The 23233-nt window shown below is 42.2% G+C and overlaps 1 protein-coding gene across 5 annotated transcripts in view; it reads right to left on the bottom strand.

Moving 5' to 3' along the window:
• Positions 1 to 1753: 1753 nt before the first annotated feature.
• Phkb (phosphorylase kinase regulatory subunit beta) overlaps positions 1754 to 23233 on the bottom strand; it is a 172927-nt gene continuing 151447 nt past the window's right edge. For all 5 annotated transcript variants that reach the window (XM_028755473.1, XM_028755471.1, XM_028755474.1 and 2 more), the window contains 5 exons: positions 16239 to 16373; positions 11098 to 11227; positions 5743 to 5850; positions 3704 to 3844; positions 1754 to 3086 (listed from right to left, as the gene is read on the bottom strand). In XM_028755473.1, the coding sequence (XP_028611306.1) occupies positions 2949 to 3086; positions 3704 to 3844; positions 5743 to 5850; positions 11098 to 11227; positions 16239 to 16373 (652 nt within the window). In that variant the 3' untranslated portion in view covers positions 1754 to 2948. The remainder of the gene's footprint in view (positions 3087 to 3703; positions 3845 to 5742; positions 5851 to 11097; positions 11228 to 16238; positions 16374 to 23233) is intronic.

The following is a 23233-nucleotide window of genomic DNA, read 5'->3' on the forward strand; positions in this document are numbered from 1 at the left end:
TTGCTTCAAATAAAACTGGAACACTGGTATTTCACCTCTCTAGGATTCCTCTTCTAGTTTCCCTATGTGCTTCAGCCGTGAGCTCCTTTCCTTTCAATAAATCGATACCTATTTTAAAAAGAAAGGGCACCAGAGGAAGAAAGGAAAGGTAGCTCAGGGGTACAGCACTTTCCCAGCATGCACAGGTCCGTAGGTTTGCTTCCCAGCATTGCGTAAAACAACACAACACAACTGAGCTGGGGGAAACTCATGGAAAACCTATCCAAAAGTCCACACTGACACTGAGGAGCAGGGTACATTTTCCTCTCCTAGCTGGGAGAAGAGTGAGAACGTCTGGGAACGTATGAGTGAAGGGATAGTCATCTGTAAGGGTGACAACATATTACTACTAAAAAGCCAAAGTTTAGTTTGTCAGAGGACATTTTAAACTGTGTGCCCTACTCATGACAACAAGAGCGATGTCCTTGACTAAGTAAAGCAGATGCAGAACCAACAGTTTTCAAAGAACATTATAGGAAAGATAAAGACAGGCAAGGAGAGTGTGTGATCACCAAATGTAACCACATCTGCTCCTAAGTCTTACCCTGCAGGTAACAGAGATTGTCTACTGTCAAATGCAACAACTCTGGAGGGCCCATGGTCACCCTTGCTCATCTGCCTCCTCAGATAAAATACCAAAAAGCCACTATCAATAATGTCCCTTCTTGGGCAGCACTGGGGCAGAAGCCCAGTTTATCCTGAGCTACTGAGTTAGTTGTACCTGTTCAAAGGATTGTGTATTATGGGTCCATATGGTTGGGTGAGACTAGAAGAGCTCTTTTCCAACCCAGGGGTGCTGCTCGGGAGTAAGTGGGTACTAGAACACAGGCCGTGAGACAAGCTCTTACTGTGTGACAGCATCCTCCATTCTTCCTTCCGGGAGTGAGCCCCAGTCTCTAAATGCATCAGGCTTTTTCTTATTTTACCCATGGACTTGTCATTCCTGCCCAGTTTCTGGGAGCCCAGAATATGAGGGTCATAGACAAATTCCTGCAGGCCTTTTGCTGCTTTTTTATGTTTACGTGGTGCCTGGCCCCTTGTGTGAAGGCTTCTGCTGTCTTATGAGTCTGGCTTCCCTTGCTTCTCATTCACACATTTAGTTTCTGACACAGGGCTCTCGCTATCCCGCTGTATGCCACTGAGCTGCTTCCAGACTCTAGTTTCATTGGGATGGCTCTCTGCTGCTGGGGCTGTTCCCACACTGTGTCGGCTCTTAGACTTTTATGTGGTATCTATTTGGTATTCGGGGTGGCAAGTTGAATGTATTCAGGTATTCAACAAATGTTTGTTGGTATCCATAAAGCATTGCAAGCTCATCAAAGATGACAGCAAGATGATCTCACATTTTCATTTTTAAAGGCTGAAATATGATATTTTAAGTCTTAAATAAAACGAAAGGAAGTCTGGAAAACATCATGCTTCTTACAGTGCTCTGGAAAAGCAGTTGAATTTGATATTCAGTCAGGAGTTTCCAACAGACGTTGATTGTACTATAAACTTAGCACAGAGAACCTGCCAGTATGACAGAGGAGGCTTTAGATCAGGTTTAAGGCTTGTCTTGCCTCAGTACATGTGCTAATATTTCCAGTCAGTCTCTAGTGCAGCTGTTAAAACATGTGGGCTCTGTAGATCAAATGGGACTTCTAAATTTCATGGGTTCTGTACTCTGATTCTTAGAATTATTTTGTTTTTCTAATTGGAAAGCAGACACTGCTTCTGATGGAGGAACATCAAGATTTATTGATCATCCCAAAATATCTTGCAGAACAATAAATTTTGCATTTTGCAATTTAAAAAGCTGACACACAGTTGCTGATTTCAAATGCTTTCAAGCAGCAGAAGAAAGTGCCAAAACTTTGCATATGTAACAGGAAGCTAACTGCTCATTCAGAAAACAGACTCACAAGGCAAATGATGTCAATTTTAACTAAGACAGCATTTTTCTTGCAACTTTGCTCAGCTAATCAAAAAATTTAATTCTTAAGGATACAAGTGTTTACTTTCTTCTGAATTTTAACAAGTTTTAAATATTTCAAGGGCTTTTCCTCCCTTTCGTTCTTTAATTTCTCTTCCCTGTCCATCAACCACCAGAACTTACTCTTTCTGCACAGGCTTCATGGCTGTTTTTTCAGGCTTAAGTTTTATAGATGGCTTCAACGAGGCCATCTTTTCATAACTTCTCTTCACGCATCAAGACAAGTAATCTGCTTCTTTCCTTTGTCTAATTTTTAAGGCTGTATTGTATCACGATTCCCAGCTCTGCTGACTGTCACTTCTGTAATCCTATATTTAACAGGTGCTCAGAAAATGCTTGATATATTTTAGTCCAACCCTTATATGCAGCTCAATACAAAACTACAGTCATGTTCACAATGTAAAAATCATCTAAGAGTTCTGTACAACATAGTATTATTAATAATTCATGTTCTGAAGTTAAATACCAGGGGTTAATTTTGTTTTTTTTGATGTGTGTTGCACATCTTAGTTTTGTGGTACATCAGAAGCCAGGATGGTCACCATCCTCCAATACCTTGTGATCTCTGGAAAACCATCACCCCTTGCCAGGCTTGTTGTCATAGCAGGAAGATGAAAATAAAGTCTAAAGAAGTGAAGACTCAGAATTTTGATGGAATATTTGATCACAAAACATGCAGTTGTGAATTTTCAGTTCATAAACTATTGCTATGGTCCAGTGAAGATCAGAGTTGCTGGTACAAACCATAGAAACATGTTCTGCTTGACTTCAATCACTGTCTACTGTTCAAACGCCATGGGCATGCAAAGGTTCAATCATGACAAACAGAATCCAGCGCCCACCACACATCTGTTCACGCACTAATGGCTGTCTGGTTAACGTCTACACAAAAGACACAGCTGGAAACCTATCACCTATGTTCTCTTCACTGGCACTAGCTAACCAGGCAGGAGTCCTCATTGCTGGGCTTGACTTCTCCCTCCAGCAGTGAGTGCATCACAACCTTCGTCAAGTAGCTGCAGGTCCCTCTTTTTCCCAGTGGGGGCGTGTTGTAAAAGGCAGTCATATCATCCTACAAGGGAAGAGAGTAAACAAGTCTTTTGAACTGACAGGTGAAATCAGCAGCTGTCCAGGGGGGAAATAAATTTGCAGAAAGGTTTCCTAGTGGAAATTATGAGCTTCCTGCACTTCGCTTTCATTTTCTCGAGGCATCTTCTCAGCATATAAAACAAAAGCAGACATTTTTAGCAGCCTTCTCTTTGCTAGTAATTTTTATTTACGTAGGGGACCCTTTCACAGATGAGCATACAATATTAAGCAGAGAGCCCAGAAGGGACTACATTAGACAACACACAACCCTGGTGATGCCTGTTCTCCCATCTTCCTCTTAATTTACTTTACAGCCTTCTGGAATCAGTGGCCTCCCTGGCAAAACACATTTTAATTGTCAACCATATAAAAAAATTATCTCATCTTAGATTTCATTTTTTTTTTACCAGACCTTCTTAGCTCAATCGACCAGTAATTAGCTAAAAAGTACTATTAACTCTTCACGTAAGTCTGTCTGACTGCCTCTGAAGCATTCTATTTTGTGCTTTGTACACCTGTTTGGAAAGTGGGAAGAGTAGAGACTATTTCAACAGCAGAGACAATGAGAACATTCTGCAGGACACTGGCCTCTTGACTTACTTGTTTTTCGATTTCTTTTAGCCGACTCTCATCTTTTTGAAACTCATGAAACGCTTCTTTGACCAATCTGTCCAGATCCACTTTGTCTTGAAACTCTAGCTCAGGGTTTCTTTCCAGCACAATGGATACGACCATTAGTAACTAGAAGAGATGGATATCAAAAGCCACTGACATGAGCCACAACAGCAACATAGTCTGGCCAGGGTTTCATCAATGGATGTCGTGGGCAGTGTATCTATGAATAGAATCCTAATTTTGAAAATTGGCAGCACACGTTCTGTTTGGAAAAATGCATGTTCATCACAGTATCCCTATAGCCATAGAGAGATCCTTTTAGTCACTGAAATAAAACTGGTAACATAGAAAAGTGACATTTGGGGATACAGAGGAAGCTCAGTTGGTCAGGTGTTTGCCTTCATCGACCTGTTATTTGGCTGTACCATAATTTATCCCAGAAGCAATGTTCACTTTAAGATATTATTTTGATTATGTGTATATGTATGTGTGTGGGGTTATGTGAGTTCAGTGCCCACAGAGGCCAGAAAAGAAGATGGCACTGGATCCCCTGCAACTGGAATTACAGGCAATTATGAGCCACCGGATGTGAATGCTGGGAACCAAGCTTGGGCCCTAGGGAAGAGCAGCCAGTGCTCTTAAACACTGAGCCGTCTGTCCAAGTCCTTACGATGCTCATTTTTAAAATTTTATTATTAGTTTCTTTTTTTTTTATTTTTTTGAGACAGGGTTTCTTTACATACCCCTGGGTGTCCTAGAACTCACTGCATAGACCAGGTTGTCCTGGAACTCACAGAAATTCATCTGTTTCTGCCTCCCAAGTACTGGGATTAAAGGTCTGAGCTACTATACCTGGCCTATAAGGCTCATTCTAGATGACAAATGTCCATGTAAAGACTGTGGCCATGTATGTGGTAATTGGTAGGGGCCTTCTGAAGAACCTTATACTTTGTACACTGACCAGGAAACATAATTCATGGTTCTACATTTAGAAATCTTACTGAGTACATGCTATCTAAATACTGCAAGGCAAAACCTGAAAACAAGACAGTACAGTTTGGGGTCACAATGTGGCAGGTCCATGGGTAGGACAGTCTTTAGACAGGAGAATATGAAAGGTGCCCAAAGCCACCAGTGGTCAGCAAGAAGAAGCTCTAAGTCCACTATCTGTCCTGAACACTGGACACTAGGCATGAGAGGCTAAGGGCACAGCACAAGGAAAGCATCTTTCTGATAACTCTTGTCTTTCCAGACCCCATCTCTACATCACTCCTCACACCTGCTGAGTGATTGGACCATACTATTCCACATGTTGGAAAATCAGAGATGAGACTGAAGGTCATTCAGGTTTAGCTGTAGCTCCAGAAATAATGGGGCTGATCAGGGGCCAAATCTAGCTTCTTTGTCAACAAGACATAATAACTTACTTTCAAGAATAGAATATCTGCCAGAGAAAGAGGCAGTGGGAGGATTGGCCATACACTAAATTCTCCATTGCATCCACTGTACATGTTACGGGGACAGAAGGGCAAGTGCATGAACGTGCACACACAGATGCATATACATTAGTGTTCTACACAATGTCTTCTCTCCATAGGCTAACGTTTTGAAAGATGTCTTTCAAAAAACCAGCAGCAATGATCTCTTGTTCCCTGTATTTCTCTGAACTGCTGCAACATTCTACATCAGTAGTGTATCATTTCTGTAATTAGGTAAAGCTAAAACTAAAACCTCCCTCTGCTATTGTGGCACTGATGACACCCTGGCTGCCTAGGATGAGTGCAGCTGGGTGGCTGGTCTGTTTGGTTTTTTCACCTGAAGGAGTTTAAGGTACTTGAAGGGTAGGTATGCTCTGACCCAGGTCAAGGATGTCTGTCTTCTTGAGGACTTTAGTGTAGGAGCAGACAGGTGATGGGCAGAGTTCTTGGTCTCAAGAGGAGAGGGCAGTTTTCCTACACTATTCTTCAGTGATTAGACAGAAAGTAAGCCTTTGGTGATCTATATATTTTTTTTTAAATACAAACCTCTACAATGATCTGTCTATACTTTGGCTGGTCAATGTTTCCCAACATATCTTCAACAAGGAGAGAAAAATTCATCTCATACATGGTCATATCTGACAAGGTTGGTTGCTGAAAAAGAAGAAAAACCTTCACATTAACATGCTGAGTGTTACCCTCTGTGTCTCATTTAATAGAAGAATTTCATTTTCTAATCAATAATCTTTCCAGTTTCTATAAAACCAGAGAGAGCATTCTCACCTCTGTGATTAGGTTTTATATATGTCAAACTACTGAAGCCAGCCAGCTGACTATTGTGATAAATTCAGCCTCTCTCTTTTAGTAGTTATCGTCATTACATTAATAATTTTAGGGGAAAAGAGTATATTAAAAGTTCATTCCATATATAAAAGTAACAGCTAAAAACTAAGACAATGAACAGAGTACACACTGCATTCAGAATTAACACGAGGAGTTACTCTGCTGTTGACTTTAAGATCTAAGTTATTGCTATTGCATTTGTGTCACTTTTCTGGTAATCTTTTCCAAGGAGCCAGCAGAAAAATGCTACAAATAAGCAAAAATTATATGCAGAAATGGCAGGAAACAGAAAAAAAAAGAGGCAAAACTAAAGGAATCTTTCTCTTTGTCTTTTGTTAAAACATGCGAACAGCTTTTTATTCACTGTAGAAGAGTCAATCCCATCCAAATCAAGGCACAGAGACCATGATGGTGGCCAACTATGACTGCCAACTTGGTTAGATTAAGCACACAGAGCACTTAGTGAGGCACACCTTTGCTTTTGTCTGTGAGGATGTTTCTAGAAAAGTGTAAGGAAGACCTACCTTAAATGTAGGCAGCTAGAGCTAACAGTGAATAAAAGAGAAAAGGCCTACTGTGCACCGGCATTCCTCCCTTCCTGCTTCTCAGTCACCACCTTGAACCCAACTGTTCCCACTGTCATTTTTCCCATGCCAGGATGGACTGTATTCCTCTGAACCATGAGCTACAATAAACTCTCTTTCCGTGTGCTGTTTTGAGCCAGGTATTTGATGACAGTGATAAGAAATATAAATAAAATAGACAGTAGCCCTCAAGGACAGGAGGGGAGACTCCTTATGCCAGTCTTGTGTGCTAGAAAGCAGATAAGATCAGAAGAATTATTCTAAGAGATACAGAGAGAACAGAACACATTTATTTGTGTTTCAGTAATTTACAGTGAGCTTAGCTATAGCCTTAAAACAAAGTACACCTATTTGCTACTTAGCATAGTATTGAGGGAGCTCTTTCTTATCTTCTTGACATAAGGTGACAGAAAGGTGTTTAGTGTGTAATAGTGTCTTAATCCTATATTCAGTACAACTATTGTATTCCACAGTCAGTATAACCCAATATATTGTTACATGTAATACCTGACTTGGGAAACCTGAAGCCTGGTTGCCAAGACAACTGCCTATTGCCAGTGTTTAGATGTTTAACAATGGGTTAATGTGGACACAGGAGGAAAGAAAGACTCTTTTTTGTTTCATATTAACATCTTCTTAATACAGCTTATTAGAAGAGCAGCCTAGCTCCTAAGCATTGATGACAATCACAGAGAAGAGATACAGAGTTTGCATCTTTTCCACTCTTCTGGAAGGACTTAAGAGTATGGATGATAGGTGAACAGAAAAGGCTCAGAAGCTCAACTGTCAGGTGCCAGTTAATGCTGAGCATGAACCTTGGGGAAATCATCCCACTGTTGTGGTTTCCTCATCCTGAATAACATGGCAATAAGAAAGTCCCTTTATTGAAGTAGAGGTCAGATGGAGAGCTAGACATGGCCTCTGTGAAGTCTATGAAAGGCAGTGAGAATCATGACAGCCCAGTAAAGAATTAATTTGATGGAAGGAACAGATGAAAAACCAAGAGCTAGGAAAGAGCTGACCTACAGTAAACCAACTAGAAAATACACCAACAGCACTGCAGGAATTATTCAGGAATCTCTATATAATAACCTTCAGTGTAAATAGTCTCAACTTACTAATAAGAAGACACAAGTTGGATGATCAGATTTAAAAATTGGACATAATTATTTGTTATCCCCAAGTAATACACCTCGCTAGTAAAGACACCCACAAACTAAGAGTCAATGAATGGAAGTCAATCAGCTGAGAATGAGCTGATGTAACTATCATTACAGATGATAAACTAGGCTCAAATCAAAATTAGAGGATGTCAATAAGGCCATTATAGCAATGGAAATAAAGAGAAAAATCCACTATAAGACCATAGTTGCAAATGTGCATGCATCAAATGTTGGGACTCCCAACTCCACAAATAAATACTAACAGAAGTAAAGGTAACAAAGTTATAATAGTGAAAAACTTCAACACCTAATGCTCATCTTCAGACAGGTTGTGCACGACACTTTAGATTTTGTGATGACTAGTTTTAACTGTCAACTTGACATAATCCAGAATCATTTAGAAGTCTCAATGAATGACTTTCTAGATTAAGTCAGCCTGTAGCATAATGGGGATTATCTTCACTAATGGAAAGACTTGTCCACTGTGGACAACATCATTCCCTGGACTAGGGGTCCTGGAATGTATATGAAATAGGAAAAGAGAACTGAACACTAGCATGCATACATTAATTCACTGCTATGGATATAATATGATTATCTGCTTCAAGTTCCTGTCCCCCAGACTTCCCTGCGATGGGCTACAGTAAACCCTTCTCTCTTAAGTTGCTTTTATCAGGGTATTTCATCACAGAAGGACATAAAACCAAGACAGAGTTAAACTATAACATAGATTAATAACTTAATAGATATGTCAGAACATTCCACCCAGCAGACATAGAATACATAGTTTTCTGAGCAGTTTATGGAACTTCCTTTAAAATAGATTGCATGTATGCATGTATGTATGTATGTATGCTCTGTTACTCTGTAGAACCCCTGAATAATACAACTAGTTAAATGACTAAGAGATTTTAAATAAACTAAAAATGTATCACAAGGCCTTAGAAAAAAGAACATTCTAATACTCAAAGCAATATATACCAATAAACAATACAGAAGAAGGAGGACATTACTGAAATGGAGAGTAAAAGAGCAGTATATAGAACTGACGTCTATAACAGCCAATGACATTGAAGCCGAGCATAGGAACAGACAGAATCATGGCCAAATTCTCCCAAATTCTTAAAGAAGATTTAATGCCAGTTCTTCTCAGATGGTTTCATAAAATACATTTTTCTACTTTCAAATTCATTCTAGGAAACTAGTGTTACTCTTGTAGCAAAACTAGATAAAGATACAACAAAAGTATATTAAAAACTGTCATAATACTTACAGCAAAATTGTTACAACTACAAACAATTTTGTTAAGCAAGACTCAGAAAAACAAATTCTGAATAATTAAAAGTAGAATAAAACAGAAACAAAAAGGGATCAGGAGAGGGGAGAAAGATTTAAGAGACAGGGAAGCAGAGAGGGTAACGTAATCTATATACTAAAAAGCAGAAGATGGAAGGAGGGGAACCAGTGCGAGGGGCTGAGCATAGGAGAGAGCACAGGTGAGGAGAGGAACTAAGGACAGACTACAACACCACATGCCTGAAGCCATTACTTGGTATAGTAACCTAAAAAAAACAAAACGAGGAAAGACACAACAAATGAAACCATGACATGCGCAGGAAAACAGAACAAACAAGAAATGTATACATGAAGAGATGCAAGGCTGGCTTAGACATCACGTGTGTATGTGTGTGCACGCATACTCTCACACATAATGAAAGTAGATCATGAGAGGGGACAAAGAAATCCTAAGCAAGCGGGGAAAGGGAGAATGTAATAGATTACATGTGACATAAGAGTAGAAGAGGGGACTACTGGGGGAAGGAAGGTATTAGCCAGAGGGAGCAGAGGGCATGGAAGAGGGTAGTGGGGGAGGAGAATGAATGAGAACAAAATATACTGACACATATACATGAAAATGTAATAATGAAACTCATAACTTTGTATCCTACCTTTAAAAATTAATGAAAAAATAAAGATTTTCATAGAATTGTTGTCAGAACTAAATGGCACTTCAGGAGTTCATAAAATGAAACAATAAATAATGTGTGTGTATGTATATGCATATATATGTATATATATATAAATAATGTATAAAACTACCTATTATCTATCTATCTATCTATCTATCTATCTATCTATCTATCTATCTCTACCTACCTACTTACCTATCTACCTCAAATCAAGGAGAGGCTAATAAACGCCGCTGAGGCTATCAGAGAATCAAATGGAGTCTGGTAGGTAGTTGGCAGGGTGAACTGAGACAAGTTGACAGGTGTCTATAGTGCACTGCCCATGCTGACAGGGATGAGGCCTAGGAGAAACACAGGGGCCAACAGAAGAGATGATGTCATGGCTTTCAGGAGATAGGTTGGCTGGAGCAGTAGCCATAAGGCATCTGAAGAAGGCTAGAGCACCCATACGGGCCACTAAAGTTACTGCTTTTGAGTACTAAGAAGAATATTGTTTTATTAAACTTCTGAGTCAGTTTTTGAGTAGGAAATAGACCTATGACAATTCTAACTTCGAATGGTTGAGAGGGTTTCAATGAAGAGCTTGCAGCAGATCCTTAGACACCTCCTTCTGAGGAAAAAGACACCATCAATTTCTGTGAGCTGCTCTACAGATGCTCTTCTGCTGACATAAGCAAAATACATAAGGGTACATCTGAGACGATTTGTTTTTCATATAAAGAGCTACCTCAAAATTGATGTAAAGTTTCAATACTAGAAGCAGATATAGTATCCTACTTCTGCTTTTGTGTAAGCAGACCGAGTTGAATACTAGAACTGTGTTTCTGTTTCAGTTCCTGCCTCCAGGTTCCTGCCTTGAGCACCTGCCCTGACTTTGCTTCATGATGGACCATAAATCATCATGAAGCACCATCCTTTTGGTTATGGTGTTTATCACAGCAATAGAAGGCAAATTAGTATATGAAAGAAGCCCTAAATTTGCAAATAAGTGAACAGAGAAAGGACAGCTTGTTCAATAAGAGGTTTCAGCATGTGGTATCAGGAGAAGGTTCTGGAAGCATCAAAAATTCTCTAATACAAGGACACAGATACAACTTCTCAGCAATTATACATTTGGTAAAGCTTTTTCTGTCTACATGCACACTGAAACTTGGAAATAAAAAACATGGACTGGATAAAAAACAATTCTAAAACAAATGGCAACTCATTTTCTGGCATTTTACCCTGCCTTGAACGAACGTTCTTAGAACACAGGGAGGAAGAAAAGTAGCCGGTAGCGCAGAAGGAAAAAGAATCTCTTTCCGCCTGTTGGTCCTTTCTCCCAACATAAGTGCACTTTACCTGTGGCAAATGCTTCCCAGCTACGACGATACCATCAGGTGTGCGCTCCAGGATCTGCCACACTCGGTCGTAGAATCCTGGGGGTGTTCTATTCAATGACCCATCAATCTGACGCCTATTCAACCAACATCTGTAGACCAAAGGAAAAGTCTCAGGACTGAGGATCAAGCTTGCTATTGGCAAGAGCAGGGTTAAATGTGCCGACAGAGTGAGCAAGAGGGAGATGTCTGGGGGGGGGGGTGTTTGCATGTTTAGAGGAGGGGTGAGCAGCAGGCAGACTGATGTCAGCAGGCAGAACGGCGTTCTCTACAAAGTTATGAGTTGTTTACTACAGCATCAGATGACTTTCTCGCATGAGAAATGGGCACAACCAATCTCACAGTTATTTTATATTGTTCTCACATTAATAAAATGTAATCATCAGAAAGCCATAGAAATCATACAGCTTGATCATGTCTATAGCTCCTCCCAAGAGTGGGCCCAATAATCTTTGGTAAGAAATGAACAAGCTAACGTTCAGAAGAGTATTATTATATATATACATACATGCGCACACACGCACATATATTGAAATGACCTTATTTTAAATCTAACAAAAGCTGGTTATTTAAATAAGGTTGAAGTCTCCATCCAAAAAACTAGACATAAAACTTTCACTGTCAACCAGATATTGAATCATACTTGAGTTATGGCCAGAACCATAATAATAAACCTAATTTCTACATTAGATATTACCCTAATGTACCATCCACAATTGCCAAAGGTACAGAATTGGCTTTATTTTTTAAAGATCACACAGTGACACAATATAATTTTGCAAAAGCTGAAAACTATGTGTATGTTTGTCTGTCTGTCTCTGTCTGTGTGTCTGTTTACACTTGGTATTTAAAAAGACAGACTGAAAAGCACAATCATTACACACGGAGTGTGTCAGGACCAACTGACATTATTCTAAGTAGGAACATGCTATGCAGGATAGAGTAAACAGTTAAAGACACTTGCTTTTGTGGTGGAGAACCAGTGCACTCTGATACATTTAGTAATAAAGAAGAATCTTTTCTGGATGCTAAAGTTCTGGTAACAGACCCAAACTCACACTACCGCCTTCAGTGTTTTGCTAAAAGGCAACAAGGCCAAGGATGTATTGGTATCTTGCTGATGTTTTTCTTTGGTAAATGAATTCCCTCTGCATTTGATTTTTATCCATATCCCTTAAATGTGACAGCAACACAGATACATAACCCCTATGAGGTTATGGCTAGTATTATAAAGGGAGTATTTGCATAGAACAGAAAAAGAATATGAAAATACAATGAAGCTGGGAAATTATTTTAGACTATCATTATTAATCTTATGGGTGTCTTGCCTGTATGTATGTCTGTGTATTATGTGCATGCCTGGGACTTATGGAAGCCAGAAGAGGGCATTGAAACTGAAACTGGATTTACAGGTGGTTGTGAGCTACCACACGGGCACTGGGAATTGATGTCAGGTCCTCTGTAAGAGCAAGCAGCTCTTCACCACTGAGTCATTTTTCCAGGTGTACTTAAAACTTTGTCACTTTATTTTGAAAACTTTACACTTAGAGAAATCACAGAGTAATGCAGATTTCTTATGCCCTCTTCACTCAGGTCCTCTACCACTCTTACCATCCTATATAACCACAGCTTTACCACTGACGCCAACACATCCAAAGAACATGAATTTACCTGCTAGGCTCCAATTCAGGATGGTATGTGTCATTTAGTTTCCATGTCCTGGAGGCTCTGAAAATCTGTAGTATGTATTTCTCCCCCTCCCTCCCTCCCTCCCTCCCTCCCTCCCCCCCGCGCTCCTGCTCTTCCTCCTCCTCCTCCTCCTCCTCCTCCTCCTCCTCCTCCTCCTTCTTCTTCTTCTTAGCATTATTATTTAAGTTTTAATATCTTAGTAATATCTGCTGTCTCATAGGATTTTTCTCAGTTTCAGTTTTATGGTGGTTTCTTGTTAAAAATAATGCCAAGAAAATTCAGAAATCATATGTTGTCAGTTTCAATGTACATAAAATTAAAATCATATTACTACTGATGCTAGTCTTCACCATTTGGGTGGCGGGAGTCTGAAAGGTTTGTCCACTACAGCACAATTACCGGTTTTTCCTTTGCTATTAGTAACTACATTGACTAGAAACACCCAGACACTGTGCCAGCTTTCCCTCCACACTGCTTCTAACAGTGCTTCTCGGCTGCGGCCTCTGCTGGACTTGCTCAGTGGTCAGTTTCTGCTCCCACCATTCCAAGCCCCTTCTCTCCCAGTCACTGACCTCTATCACCATGGACTTTCTTTATAATCTATTACTGTTATTTGTGTATTTCTTCTACACGAATGAGCAGGCACACACTTGGAAAAATCAAAAACAAAACAACATCTCATCTCAGTTGGAGTCCCAGGGGCCTGTTCAAGTTTCCCCGGTGTCCACACCTCTGTCATATTTTGAGACTTTTTTTTTCCTTTCTGGTAAAGATGCTCCTGGCATACCTTGCATTTTTTTCTTTTTCTTTTTTCCATGCCTTCCTCTGAAATCAACCATTTCTCCCAGAAAAGCTGAATCTTTCATGTCAGTGTTTAGAATGCGGCTGCTTTGGGTCTGCTCGTTACTGCAGCAGTTTCTACTGCTCCCAGGACATCTCAACAGACAGAAGCAGGAAACACACCGAGGCACAGGCACAAGCACAGATTGGTGTTCATTTCTGTATCTATCAGTGTAACACCAGGACTTCATATTGGTTTAGCCTTTTCAATCAGCTGCCTTCTTTTCCCTTTATAATAATGGCCCTTAACAGTGAGAAATCTGCTTTTCAGTCACAATACATTTATTCAGTCTTACTGGAGACACGAAGTTCAGATTGCTAATGAATATACACTGGTGAGAAACATGCTTTCGCTAGAGGCAGCATTTATGCATGGTAGGTGTCTGTAAAGGACATGCATTTGACAGGGACTTGCCTTTCCTAGCCTCCCCAGTATAGTAGTGCTCATTTGTGTGGGCTGGGCTCAGCTGTTGGTTTCCACGCCACTCTGGGCTCCTCCACAAATAGACTGGCTTTAATACATTACTTAATAGTGCGTGTATTCAACACTCTCACTATTTATGAGTTGGGTGCATGTGACACCCACTACTTAGGAGAAGGCGTTTCATGTAGAGGCCAGCTAGGGAAGGCTTGCTCTGTGCCCAACTCTGTTATGCTGCATTTCCTTCACCATTTTCCACCTGCTTTTATCTTCTCTGAACAGCAGACATCATATTAGTTTCTGATTTATCACTCCTGAATTTCTTCTACACAAGTGAAAACATACATTTAAAAAATAAGAATTGTATATAATAGACACTGTTTTGCACTTTACTGTTTCATTTGATGATATAGCTTAGAAAGAATCCCTTTCTTCAAAGGCACGCAGCACTCTGTTGTATGGGCATATCACACTTAGGTTATAGAAATAACACAAATGTCCAATTACAAGCAACAATTTAGACAGTGGTCTTATGCACACACATTTCCATGTTGTTGGAAACATATTTTCAAGGTAGATTACTACAAGGACCTGGCCAAAAGGAAAGAGTTCTGAGATGTCAAATCCCACCAGGAGGGGCTGTACCCCTCAGTTATATATGGAGTCCCTTCTCCCCACGGCCTTGGCAAATGCTCAAACCCATTCTAACTTAGGCCACCAGAGAGGTGAGAAGTGTCTCGACATGCCTGTAGTGGCTGTTCCTGGTGGTCAGCTTGACTACATCTGGAATGAACTACAATCCAGAATTGCAGGGCACACCTGTGATTCAGATCTTGAGGCTGGAAGACACAAGTTTCTAACCTGGATCTTGGCATGGAGATCTTGAGGCATAGTGGCCATGAAAAATTTAGGCTCAGGCAAGGTAGTACACATCTTTAATCCCAGGAGACTGAGGCAAACAGATCTCTGAGTTCAAGGTCAGCCTGGGACAAAACAAGTCCCAGATCTTAATGCACCACTCTGTTCTAGTCATAGAAGCCATGCAGCACGCTTTAAAACCATTGGGGGAAAGTTTTCCTTTTCTTTGTCAGTTCCCTCATGTTAGTTTTTCCACAAGAATCTCAGTATTAACTTGTCTGGCTCCAGAAGACATCACTTGGGATGTCACTGGGATGCTGCTACATTTACAACTGACATTTGATAATGTCAACTGTTCTATAACAAGGATATTTGTAAGGCACATATTTATAATCAAGTTTTATACATATATATGTAAATATATATATGCATATATATAAAACTTCATCATCTTGGGGATGCTAGACACAAATACAGTAGGCTCTTGTGTAATATATGTGTGTATGTGTTAAACACATACATGCATACACACATACATACACATGGATACACTTTTATAGACAACTTCTCTAGAAGATTCCAGTTGGAATCTTCTACATATGTAACTTCGTTATCTTAGGGAAATTAGACCCAAATACACTAAATAAGTACTTGCCTAAATAATTACACTATTGACTGCTCATCCTGGAATTAAAAAACAACAACGACAACATAAATTCAAGACAATCCACAAACACTCTTTTGTTGTTATCTCTCCTAAGTATATGGAAGGGTTTAGCTAACACTTAGTCTACATCGACAGAATCAGGCAGCACGTCTACATCATGTTATCAAACCTGATTTCTTCTGTCAAAGTGTTGGGAGGAAATGTCACACGCTATAAAGTTCCATAAAGGAAATTTAGTCAAAATTGTATGAAATGTTATATATTGCACAGGATAATAAAAATGGGAAAGTGTTATAAACTATACCTGGAGAAAGTATAAAACCCAATCAACACAGACACATTAATCTGGATATTTCAACTTGTCTTGACATTGCTGTCTACACCTGGAAAGGCAGCCTCGGTGTTCTGCTGAAGCTCCCTCTGGCCCAGTACTCACTATGTAGCTCCAGAACTTTTTTGACTCAGCCTCAGCAGTGCTGGGATTGTATGCTGGGATGTCGGTGTAAGCTGCCACGTCCGACTTCTGAACTCTCTTAATATATTGTACTAAAATCTTGTCCATGTCACTTTAAAACAACAGATGTTTGTGTGTCTGAGTGTCCTGCAGGTGATGAAAGGGTCTGCTTACCTTCCACTCTGCTGAGGCTGGAGAATGTCCAGCAGCAGCTGCTTAACTTCACTGGGAGAGAGCTGGTACAAGTCCATGGCTGGTTTATCCCCGCCACGGATCTGTAGTTCATACTCCATGGCATGGATGATCCACCTGAAGCAAGAACAAAGACCTCTTCAGACGCAATCACCTCATGCCTCAGCAACACCTTCACAGGACTGATGTATCCAGGATGAGATGAAGAAAAGGTCATTTAAATCTCCTGGACCACTGATATTTCTTCATCCAGACTGAAACCTGATCAGAATCTAAAGGCTGCTCTTGAACAGGTAGTTATGAAACACAGCGGAAGCTAAATACATAAGGTTATGAGGTTTCTTCCAGATCGGATTCACTATTGCTGTATAATAGTATATGTATGTGTGTATAATATATACATACCATAATATACCTATAGATATACTATAGCTGCTATAAGACACACACCAAAATCAAATGGCATATGAATGATGTGTCTTGACAAAGGGGCTGAGATGTGCTGTCACATATATGTTATCTTCCTGAGAACGACAAGGATGATGATGATTCTTAAAATATTTCTTTTTACCTTGTAAGTCACTGACTTGGGGTTGGTCAGAACCACAGGTGCCTGTGTTTGAAATACAAGGGCAGTTGGCTGCAAGTTAACTAACTACAGTGCTATGTTAGAGAAGTGCTGCTGCGCCTAGACAGAGGACTGTCTTTCTCTGGATATACTTCCTGGAAGGCCAACCCACCAGGCTACTGCAGATACAGTCAAAAGATTCAAGCCCTTCTTTCTGCCAAAGCTGGTTTGCAAAACAACAGCCATGCTCTCTCTTGAGAGACTTTAATGTCTCAGAGCAAAAGATAGGAGAAAAACCTTAGAGCATCCCAGATGAGTCAACCAGAGGTGGAGTCAACAAGGCATGGGCCCCTTTGTTCTGGGCCAGGCCACCAGCCGGAGATTAAGAGTCTCAGTGACATCCAATCTCTGTGCTCGCAGATGAAGATCTCAGTTCTCCTCTCTCCTACTGTTGTTATTTCTGGATGTCGGGGATTTGAGTACACGCTTTAAAGTGTTCAGCTTGAGAGAAACCCAACTGCTTGTTTGGATCTGAATGCTTCCCGGGCCGGGGGGCCGGCCCCCCCCCCCCACTGACAAGCTTGTTATGACTAAGAGATGGTTGAAGCTTTAAGAGGAGGGTCTTAGAGTGGGCTTTCAGGTCATCGGGTGATGTCCGTGATGGGACACACTCTCTCTCTCTCTCTCTCTCTCTCTCTCTCTCTCTCTCTCTCTCTCCAGGTGAGGCTGCTATGCTATGCTGTGCTGCTCGCCTTAGGCCCAGCAGCAATGGAGTCACCTGACCATGGACAAAAATGTCCAACACTAAAACAATTTTTGTCTTTGTAAGTTGATTCTATCAAATATTTTGTTACAGTAAGTTACCCACTAACACAAGGACAGGATGTTAACAATATATGAAAAACCATTACAAGGTTTGATTGTATCTACCCCACCTGTCCCCAGGCATCTCTAGCAACATTCTCCCCCACTTACGTCCGTTCCAGCTTGCCCTGGAACCTAATATGGTAAGTGCTGCTTGATGCAATGCTGACTGACGATCCCCTGATCTTGTCCAGGCTTGAGCATAGCTGCACTGAGATCCGTGTCACCCACAAGAGGGTGTTTCACAGCCACTGCCCACCCTCCAGCTCCTGCTCTCTTTCTTCCTTGACGTTCCCCGAGCCATGAGATATTTCTCTAAATCAGCTGAAAACTGAAATAAGCTTATGTTTCTGGCAAAAGTAGAATTTCTTGACATGTTCACCTCCTGTGCTGGAGACTATATTTGCCAAAATGGTATATAAACACAGCAGTAACAAGAACACAGTTATATTTGGATGCTTTGATGTTAAAATTCCTTATAAAATTAGTTGTTACAAACACTTTGTTTAAAAAATACGTACTCAATGGACCTTTTCTTTAAATAAAAATCTTGAGTTTTATCTTATAGTCTACAAAGGTTTAACTTAAAGTTACTTATAATTCTACTTTATTTCCCTCTCGTTTTAATGCTACATTTTATATGTGTAGTAGCTTAGAGTAATGGCCCATTATTGAGCCATGCAGTGGAAAAATCTGAACTCTGGCCACTTAGAAAGCCAATGGAATGAAAAGAAACATGTAGTGGAAGGCTCTCTTCTAGACTACAGGACTGCAGAGAGGTACGAATATGTGTGGAAGTCAGAAGTCACTTGAGGGCTAGATAATGAATATTTGGTGGTGTTCACTTGTTGTTATGATAATGGCACTGTGACCCAGACTTTGTGCTAGCCGCGCAGCAGCACACAACAGTACTTCTGGTGCTTAGAAGGAGGAGGCAGGAGGCTCCTGACTGAGGAAGTTTGGGCTACATGGTAAGACCATGTCTCAAACCAAACCAAAACCCTAACTATCAACTAAATGAACAATGACAACAAAATCAGATGTCCCTTCTTTTTTATTGTCATTTTCTTTCCAACATAGATTTTTTATTGATTATTTGGGAATTTTATATCATTCACTCATTTCCTAGTTCTCCCATGTCCATTCCCCCAGCCTTGTGACCTCCTGCCCAAAAGAAGAAAAGAAGAAGGAGGGGGAGGAGGAGGAGGGAGTGAAGAGAAAGAGGAGGACGGGGAAGAGGAGGAGGAAGAGGAGGAAGAAGAAGACCACCACCCCATAAGTCTAATTTTTGATGTTCATATACTCACTGGGGTATGGTCTGTCCCCACCTGCACCCTAGCCAGAAGCCATCAACTGTGGAGAGCTACACTTTAGCATTCTAACCACTGTCTTTTAGAGTTCCCTTCAATGGTTTCCTGTCTAGGCTGTTACTTTGGGGGTGCCGGGGGGAGGGGATGGGAAGGATAGAAGTAGGAGTTGTCATAGAAGCCTTCTAAGATCCTTTTTTATCAATTGTGAGTCTGCAGTCATAGATACCAAAAGTAGCTTCCTCACCCTTTACAGTCAATGGGAATACGGACTTCCTCATGGTCTCCAGCACCACTAAGTACCATGGACCTCTGCATGGTCTCCAGTAGAGAACATGGTCATCAACATAGCCCTTAGCCGCATCACAGGCCAAGGACATCAATCAACATGGTTTCTGGGCCAACATGGGTCACATATGGTCCCCAGTGGCAGCCTAGCCCAATGACATCATCATGGACTCAGGTGGCAGCACAGCCCCCAGACATCAACATCATTTCAGGTGTCAACACGGACCACAAGCATCCACATAACCTTTGGTGGCAGTGCAGGACATAAACATAGCCCCCAGCTGCAGCAGTACCACAGATCCAGACATGGCCTGTGGTGGCAACAGGGACCACAGACATCAACATGGCCCTTGGAGGCAGCATGACCCATGGGTATCAATGAGGCCTCAGGGCTGTACAGACCACGGACATCTGAGTGCCTTCAGCGGTAACATGGATCACAAGCATCAACACAGCCTTGGCTGCAGAAGGATGGTGGACCTAAACAGGGTCTTCTGTGGCAGCATGGATCATAGACATCAATATGTCACCAGCTGCAGAAGGACCATGGACCCCAACACGGCCCTCAGTGTACAGGGCACTCATATCAACATGGTAACTGGTAGCAATCTGGACCATGAACACTATTATGGCCTCCTGCAGTAGCACAGATTACAGACATCAACAGGGGCCTCAGCCATCCACATGGCCTTAGTGGCAGTCCAGACCACAGATATCCACTTGTACCTTGGGCTTCAGTGTGGCCTGGGGCAGTGGACTGTGGATTCCAACATGGCCTCTAGGGGCAGCATGGACCATAGAGGTCTTTCGGGGAGGCCTAATCTAGAAAATAAACATTTCTTCCTCTCGGACATGTGTTGGATGGTAAGACTATGCCAGAAAGTTTGGTAAGGTAGAGCAGGTTGAGACCGGAGACTCGGTGGGCACACACCTGAGGCTTAGGCAACTCCCTATTCCCTGCCAGACTCCTGGTCTGGAACATTCGCCACATTCCTCACATAAAGAAACCTGTCCTATGGTCATATAGTTCCAAAACAGAGTTCTCCACACTAATGAGGTACTTAGAGGCCTGGAGGGGTTAGCCAATAAGCTTCCCTTCCCAGACATTCCTCCCTGTAAAAGGTATTTAATCTCAGGTCTACCCTGAGAAGTGGGTATGGTACATTATTCATCCATTTTCCACCATGAACAACCAATAAACTGTTTGGAACCATGGATTGTCTCTTCCGGATGTCCAAGAGTCTGAGAACCCCACAGCTCAGCCTTGTCACAGGCCCAGGGACCCCCGAACCAGCTCTGGCTTTCCCACATCTCAAACTGTGCCAGAGTAGTGTCTTGGCGATTCCTTAGAGTCTAGCAGCCACCCAGGTGGTGGGGTAACCACAGCCAAACTCCCTGTGTTCAGCCTCCCTAAGAGGCCGCAGCAGAGTGGACATGGACCCACAGACATGCTGTCGTTGCTCAGAGCCAGGGTAATCGTGCAGCTGGGCAGCTTGTTTGGAGGCTGAGTTTACACAAGCTGTTGCACACCACCCTGTCAGCAATGACATGTTCCCCAACTGCAGGCCTCTCCCACACCTGTCACCACCTTTGTGTCTCTAGTTCCTGCTCTCTCCACTGCTCACTCCTGCTCCATCCCTTCGTCTTTCCCACCTCTCCATCACACATTTGTTAGTTACAGCTGCACTGCAAACTGCAGCGTGTCACACAGGACACACACACACACACACACACACTGCCCAAACAGCTTTATATACAAATATTCATTGCAATGAGCCATTGGTCTGGTTCAAGGTTTCTGGTTTCTGAAGCACCATAAATAGAGCACCATTGCTGAGACACTGCCAAGACTCCTCTTGGATATCCTGTTGTTACCCAGAGTCAGGGTGATGTTTGTAGCTAGGAGGGGTGTCTGGGAGCTGGCTCCTGGCTGCCACACACTTCCCCACCTGTCTAACCTTTGTACTTCTAGCCTTCGGGCAGCTCCAGTGTCCACGCCTTTGTCTCCCAGCAGGGCAAGCAGTGTGGGCTGTAGCTGCAGCAGCTCCATGCTGGGTGCTGGCCGACAGACCCAGGGCCAGCCCCACTCAGTGTTGACTTGTTTCTTCAAGAGCTCCACACTGCTGCACATCTCCCTGTCTTTGGTAACGGCTACTCGACGGCTCATTGGCACAACCCTCATGCCTGCAGCCTACTAGCTAAGATGTATCAGCAAAGGGTATAGATTTGTCATTCTCTGTCATCTTTCTTTCTAATTTCGTGAGTCACCTTTTCTGTTGTGTCACCCTTTGGATCCTCCATGGGTCTCTCAGACTCCTCAGAGCTCCATGGTAGGTACTGGCAACCACTGTAATCTTTGTTCTCTCCCTCTCTCTCCCTTTCCCCCCCATCCCCCCTTCTCTCCTCTGAGGTTGGCATTGAACTTGTGGGGATCCTTCTGTCTCATTCTTGCATGGATTTGGATTATAGGTGTGAGCCACCACCTCTGCCTACAAACCTTTTCTAAAAGATTGCACCTACTCTCTAAGATACTCAGCAATGAAAGTCCTAACACACAGAACTGCTTTATGCCTCGGACACGACAGACTCTAACAATGCGGCAGATGTGATTATGGTCACATGCACATGCATAAGTGGCACACTGGATTTTATTCAGATACAAAGGAAAATGAAATTCTAAGACTCTAAGGAAAACCAATAGTGCTGGGAAATACACCAAGCAAAGTAGGCTCAGCCCCCGAGAGCCAAATGTAACCCGATCATTCTCATCTGCAGACCCCACCTTTGAACTCAAAGACTAGCATGTGTAATTCAAGTATGTATAGAGGCCAGGGAGCTAAAAGGGTTTACTAGAGAGGAAGCCTGAAGGGAGGGAACATGTGGCACACAGGATATGTTAGTATTTGAGGAATGGGGAGACAGGGTGTGGGGGGAGGGGGAGGGACGGCTGAAAGGAAGGGTTAATCAAAACTAAGCAGGTATGAAACATGCCCTTATGTGAGCCTGTTATTTTAGAAGTCAGCTGATTAAAAGAATAGAGTTAAAAAATTGAGATAGAAGCACCCTGCATGGGTAGGTACTGCTCTTCCCAGAAGCCACAGGCTACTAAAGGAAAACCGAAGTGCTGGATGTGGCTTTCCTCTCTACAAGTGGTTGGTCTGGATACCCTGGAGGCTTCCAAAATAACAGGGGCACACAGGCTACTGTCACTGTGCCCAGTTGCTCACTAGAGCTAGATGGTAGCCACTGTGGCTGAAGATGCCACACACTTCAGTTGCAGGGCACAGAGAAATCACACTGGGACTGAGCTCCAAGTCTTCACTCTGCCGGCTGGCTTTCATGATGCCTGAGGTGCTGTGGAGGCTCCTGGGGAAGAAGAGGCATCAACAATCCCCACATAACTGTGGCCTCCGTGGCCACACAACCAACCTGCCAGGCAAGGTGTGCCCACTGGTGCTGTGGCATGACTACTGAGGGGATCGATAGCAAGTCACTTTTGGATTGCGTATGAGGCCTGCTCTACCAGAGGAGAGCCATGCCTGCTACTGTAAACCTGGTCAAGAGCCTACACTGGAGATCACAACCCTCAGGGAAAACTTACTATAGTTGCTTTGTCAAATGGACATGTTGTCAAACCCTCTTTTAAACACTTATGTCTGTGCCCATAGGTTGGTGCTGTTCTCAGCCTTTGTCAGAGAAACTCTGGCACAGGCAGAGACTCACATGTGACAAAATTGTTGAGATTAAATGACTGGCCCTAAAACAGACGCCAGTATCACCCAGCCTAAGGCTCAGGGACATTGCAGAAGAGGAGTTTGATTTAATCTAAGAGCTGCTATTTTCCAGACAGGATGACACAGCTGTTGTAATGATGAACTTACTGTAGGCATGGTTTCCTGCACAAGACCCACACAAGACTGGGCCTGTCAACATTTCATCACAAATGGGAA

The sequence above is a fragment of the Grammomys surdaster genome, unplaced genomic scaffold (genome assembly GCF_004785775.1).
Source record: "Grammomys surdaster isolate TR1022 unplaced genomic scaffold, NIH_TR_1.0 126063, whole genome shotgun sequence".
Taxonomy (NCBI): Eukaryota; Metazoa; Chordata; class Mammalia; order Rodentia; family Muridae; genus Grammomys; species Grammomys surdaster.